General features: G+C 36.6%; 1 protein-coding gene across 1 annotated transcript; it reads right to left on the reverse strand.

Annotated features, from left to right (window-relative positions):
* Nucleotides 1-241: 241 nt before the first annotated feature.
* Nucleotides 242-5,823, reverse strand: slc52a3-2a (solute carrier family 52 member 3-2a). Its single transcript, XM_066716082.1, has 4 exons — nucleotides 5,544-5,823; nucleotides 3,598-4,674; nucleotides 2,622-2,745; nucleotides 242-2,092 (listed from the first exon to the last, which is right to left on the reverse strand). Exons 2-4 carry the CDS (start codon nucleotides 4,617-4,619, stop codon nucleotides 1,880-1,882), a joined length of 1,359 nt encoding a protein of 452 aa, XP_066572179.1. The 5' UTR covers nucleotides 4,620-4,674; nucleotides 5,544-5,823; the 3' UTR covers nucleotides 242-1,879.
* Between the last annotated feature and the right edge of the window lie 461 nt (nucleotides 5,824-6,284).

Raw genomic sequence — 6,284 nt, forward strand, 5'->3', positions numbered from 1 at the left:
GTCACAGGAGGTGGTCCTGTCCCATCTGGGCTACTTTTATGATTTTGTGACCTCCTTCCATACTTTAACTCTGTGTGGGGAAGGGGGGGGATGATATGTTTGTAGTTTGGAACTGTTTGTGTGTGCATGTGTCATGCTGCAAGGTTGTGGGAGTTGCATTTTGTGAGTATGAGAGGGGGAATGTCAGGTGCTTGGCATGGGAGTTGAGATTCTTTAGAGAGATGAGGCACACAAAATAATACACCTGTGAGTTTATGTATTTAAGAGTTCACTTTCTTAACAGAACAGGTACAAATTTGTAATTTACATTTCAGGGGTAGGTCAAATTGCAGTCGACACATACCACAGATGTCTCTCCTTATTTAACCTTTGGCTTGCAGCAGCAGAACTCACGCACACCTGCCATCTCCTGCCATTGCCTCGGAGCCCCCCAACCCCCAACCCTAGTTTACACTTCATTTGTTTGCTTTAGTTATGAATACACTTTATGCAATTTTTGCTGCACTTTTAACAATTTTTAACACTTCACTTTAACCAAGTGAATCAGGCTCCCTTGAGTTGCTGTGTTTCCATAAAGCAGTGAATTATAACACTAACACCCATTGGATGAGTGGATTGATATTCTGGTGAAATATCTGATGATGGCAGGTTATGATGATGACAAGTTGTATTGTACAGGACATTCTGTATAAAATCACATCACATTTTTCTTCTTAAGAACTCGTAAGAATAATATGCATAAGTTATGTTTTTTTCACAAACAATTCTATTCAATTGCAAGCCATATTACAGCAAAACACGAACCAATATCAAATCTGTCCTCATTTCTAAATATACAAAAATGAATACAATATATTGTAGGCTATACAAAAGAACACTGACAAATAATTAAAAATGTAACAAAGAGCTTAGAAAATGAAATGTTTCTGGACAACACTGTCCACAAACAAAAGGCAACTGGTCTGCCCTATAGATTTTTAATTACTTCAGTTGGCAGTCTGAGGTGTTACATCATCTTAATCCACATAACAAAATTAAGGAAACTAATGGAGAATCTCAATTATGATAACATGGCATCACAATTCCGTTATTTTGTATACATTTGTTTAAGACTTGTACCATTGTTTTAATTATTATTTTTACTTTAGGTGCATTTTTCAGTGGGCTACTTTTTTTTAGCAGGGTTTAGTAATGGTTCATTTACATGCTAATTTATTTCAGTTTGGTTTCAAAATACCTTAATGTTTTCACAATTTAGGAATTATTAGAGGAATTAGTGGAGGGATTTTTGTGTAGAATAAAATTATCCCTCTATTTTAAATTGAAGAGTGTATATTTTATAAACAATATGTGTGTGTGTGTGGCATGTATCAACATTACTGAACAAGCATGTTTAACAGTATATCATTCCATGGATGCTGAAGGCACTGTTTCCATTATACATAAGCTGTATAACAGGTGTAAATGAAATAAGTTTGTTAAGTTATATATAAGTATATATATATATATATATTATAGTGTGCTTCAAGGCAAAAATAACCTTTCTCTCTGAAATTTGACCTAAGACACCTTGAGAAGTTTGGATTACTATATTAAGTGCTCCATCTTGTCAAACCAAGATTACTACATTATACCCTACTCAATAACTGCATCATAACCTACTCAAGGTTTCCCATCCAAATTGCAAAAATTATGTTGCTCAAATAATCAGGGATATACATAAAGTTGACAACATATTTAACTAATAGTGAGACTATTATTAATCATTGACTGACTACTAATGGCTAAATCAGTATAAACTAGTTATAAAACATAATAATTCCCTGTAAATTGAAAATTAAATTCTAAAAATATATCTTATTTTTCTTTTCAGGTGTCATTACTTTGGACAATGTGTATTACAGGGATCCCCAGACTGGAACAAGTTATAAACACTAATCAGGGGAAACATTGTTAGAGCACCAATCATGGAGCCTAACTGCACTACAGCACCACACCACACGAGGGCGCTGTGGCCTTCATCTCGGAGAATAATCCCGATCATCACCTTCACATAGGACAGTGTGAGGACAAAAAGCACCCAGGCTGTGACCTAAACCAAAGACAAAATGGCAGCATGTTAACGAAAGTGTAGACATACTCAGTCTTTGCAGTTTTACATAAGAATAACTCAATTTGACAATATCCACAATATGGTTAGCAATACAACTTTGTAATTTGTAACTTGTAATTTGCAGGAGTAGAATTGAATAGAAAAGATATTAAAAAACAAATGTATTGTAATGCTCAGAGAAGGTAGGTTTCTTAGGTGTTTTAGTACTAAATAAATATAACACGAGAGGCCTACATAATATATTGAAATTATTAATGAATATTTAAAACACACATATTGTTCCCACCGTATATTACCCATATATACCTATATATACATATAACTACATATATTTATCGGTATTTGATTGCATATCTACAAAAAATGTTCAGATAAGCTACATTGTCAAAATGTCTTAAAGCTGGTGAATGAAACATAACCATTTATGTGATCTTTGTGTGCACATTGTGTAATTGACACAGACATAAGGGATTTTGCAGTTGAAAACATACAAATAAAAGCAACCTACAATAAGGAAAGTCCCAGTAGTGTAATGAATGAGTAATGGACAGGGACTCAGTGCTGCCATGGCCATGATGTAACATCCAATCCCAGAGCCAGCTACAGTTAGACCACCCATCAGCAGCAATGACCTTGAAGGAAATAAGACTTCAACTTTTGTAACTTCGTGGATACAGAAAATCAAACAAGTTTGTGGGTCCTGTCACAAATACTACTGTGTTGAAATGTGGAATGTACACAAAGGTTACAGTTCTGCACACATATCAAATGAAAATGATAATCCTAACAAACACCTCTTCTGATAGATAGAAGTGCACATAATTGCATCTAATTTGAATGTCAGATTATTTAAATATAATTTCCAAACCAATATATTTACTGTCTGAATATTAGACACCTGAATGTTTCGCAAAAAGGACTCCTAAGCCTATCAAAAATTTAAGAACACATCTTTTAAATGAATGTGAATAAAAGTTTTCAACTTTCAACTTTGATTACGCATACCAGTACCTTCCTAGTAAGTGTATTTCAAATAGTTGGCATGGTGGCAATGGTGGCAAACCAATGAACTCTGTTTATCCAGTTCTACTAGTCATATTATATTGCTGAGGAGCATTCACCCTTTTAATTAATTATGTTTATATTCCTTCCTATCTGAAAATAATAAACACGGCAATTGGAATTATATTAAAAAATATGTGTACATTTAACTGAAGAATAATACCTTATGAAATAAATTAGATCAACACCGTCTTTAACCCAAAACAGTATAAACTAAGATCCACATTAATTCAAATTTTTGACTGCCCTTTAGTTTGCTGTTGGCCTCTTGTATCTGCCCAATGGAAGAATGCTGTCAAGCACAGTGATTGGAATTCCCTGTTAGTGTGAGGATTGAATTGTTAAATTGACCCAGAACTAAAATGTGACATTCTCCAGCAACTGTATAAAAATCATCTTCAAGATCAAGGTATAATACTCACCTTATGGGCAAAAACATGGCAATAAAGCAGGCCATAGGGTTAGCAACTGCTGCAAGGGTGGCTGAGAGATGATAGGCATTATTGCCATAGGGCAGGCAAGAGTATGACTGCACAGAAGGAAGGACAGCATTGGTCAGTGCATTTACCCAAGCAAGGTTCACAAAGATAAACAGGATTTGCATCCAGCTGTATTTCCCAGTTCCAAAAGAGCTCCTTGTCTCTGTCTGGGGACTTTCCACGGGACTGATCATTGGTTTCTGCTCCAGCTGGTTATTCTGTCTAAGGCACAGTTCTGCATTTTCCCCCAGTACAACGCCATTCAGGTGTCGGTTGTTTTTGCGTTCCCGGCCAATGGATGGATGGCAGTTTAAAAGCAGGAAGGCCCCTAAACACACAACCATCATGAAACTGAGGAAAAAGAAAAATATTTGGGTCGAAAAGTTGGCTGGTTGATACCAGGCCTGGAGTTCCAAGGAGCCGGTTGAGTTCTCAGAAGTCTCATTCATTGTATGTGTCTGGTTAATGCATTTGACCACACCAACACCTTGAAACAAGGCCACCAATCCTGGGACCAGCCCACTGAGACCTTCACCGATAAAATATGTGGTCAGGTACTGGGGCTTCAGACGCATCATGAAAGGCAGAAAGGTGACAGAGGAGGTGCAGTCCACAGTGGAAAGGAAGAAGGTAAGTATTAGGAGAGGAATGCTGTGGGAAGCACCACCCACATCAACAGTCTCCTTCCAGAAGAAAGCCAGGAGGAAACTGGCCACGATGCCCAAGCCAATGATTGTGTAAATGACCCCCACTTCATTGAGCTTGCCTGGGTGGAAACGGTGCATCAGAGTGATAAACAAGGGTCCCATATTAGCCAGCTGAATGAGGACAGTGAGATAGGAGGGCAGGTACCATCCTTCTGGAATCTCAGGGACAATGAGGGGCAGCTCCACCCACATTCCATTGATGGCTACCCAGGAACCCATTCCAAACAGGCAGGCCAAAACATGAGTAAGAAGTGACATGGTGGAGCAGTACTGTTACAATTCTTCTCTGGAGACTTCAGGTTGCAACAGGTGTCTGAAATGATAAAACATATATGCTATTTTTATGGACATAAAATGTTCCCACAGAATATAAATATAAGACTTTTGTTTCATTTTTTTAAAGGGATCAATAGTGTAAATTGTTAAGGTTCATTGGTAAAAACATATAGTGAATTTATCAGCAAACACACATATGGATTTTTTTTTTTTTAATCACCATTCCAGTTATAAATATTACATATTTTATGATGTGGAAGTTAAAATAAGTAATTAATAAATACAATCATAGTATTGTGTCATTTCTTCATTCATTTACAAAACATTTATTAAGAGAAATTAAAAGACCAAACACTTTTCAGTCAGCTCAATCAGGGGTTCCCAATCCAGTCCTGGAGGACCCCCTGTCCTGCTGGTTTTTGATTATATAATTGAGCCTTATATTGCATTGTTAGTAATTAAGGAGTGAATTAAGCAATTAAGATCTCGGTTGGAACAAAAACCAGCAGGACTGGGGGTCCTCCAGAACCAGTTTGGGAACCGTTGAGCTTAATAACTGACATGCCCAATGACTAAGCAAACCCTTGGTAAAGGAAATAGAAAATTAAAGGATGTGGCAGGTAGTACTGTGGTGATTTCCTTGTCCCTCTCTGTTTATGAAAAAACACTTAAAACATATTCCTGAGTCACAAATACTGTGACCTACCAGAGGAGTGGTGGGGCTATAAATATACTTTGTGTTGGAAAATCCACTTTAAAACAGTAGCTTTCAGTACACATAGCAATTTAAGATCTGACTCTAGTACAAAAGCAGAGCTGTCCCTTTAATTCCTCACAGTCTTATATATATAAAACTCACAGAGAAATACCCAGACACTGAGTAAAGCAGAAGCTTGCAAGCCCTACCATGTTCCATGTAATGTAGTCAGGGACTGCTTGTCTGTCTCTCTCCTCCTGAGCCTCATGCCATCCATTCATAATGAGTGCATCCTCACTGTTACATCACTGCTTTTGTATGAAACCTCCTGCTTAGAGTCTACAAGCGAGCAGGCTGCCTGTGTATTAATGCACCTGAGTGAGTGGGAAGAATGCCACTCACTTCCTGTACCGACTTTAATCCTCCAGACTAGCAAGGTTTTGTAACAGGAAATAATGACCTCCAGCCATGTGCTTTATTCTCCTGCTGTGGAAACAAGCTCCTCCCCTGCAACACTGGTGACCTTAAGCTTGAATCTGAACAGCCAGTGAGGGAGACTGGCATGACAAGAAGCTACTTCCTTGCTCATCACTTATTATTAGTCAAACTGTATTCTCAGATTACAACACGCCCTGTGCTGTCACAATCTAGCACAGGATTTTTTCTCTTCTGGTTTCCAAAACGTCTGTTTCCAAATAAAATTAAATAATACAAAAAAATAAATAAATAAATAATAATAATAAAAAAAAATTATATATATATATATATATATATATATATATATATATATATATATATATATATATATATATATATATATATATATATATATTTAACCAGGAGGTATATCAGTCTTGTAAAATGAATACATACTATAAACTACAATAACCTTCAGAATGACTGAGTGTCATGTTGCATGTTCTTTCCCTTTTTAAAGTTTACTGATGAAG

This window comes from Amia ocellicauda, chromosome 10 (assembly GCF_036373705.1).
Source record: "Amia ocellicauda isolate fAmiCal2 chromosome 10, fAmiCal2.hap1, whole genome shotgun sequence".
Taxonomy (NCBI): Eukaryota; Metazoa; Chordata; class Actinopteri; order Amiiformes; family Amiidae; genus Amia; species Amia ocellicauda.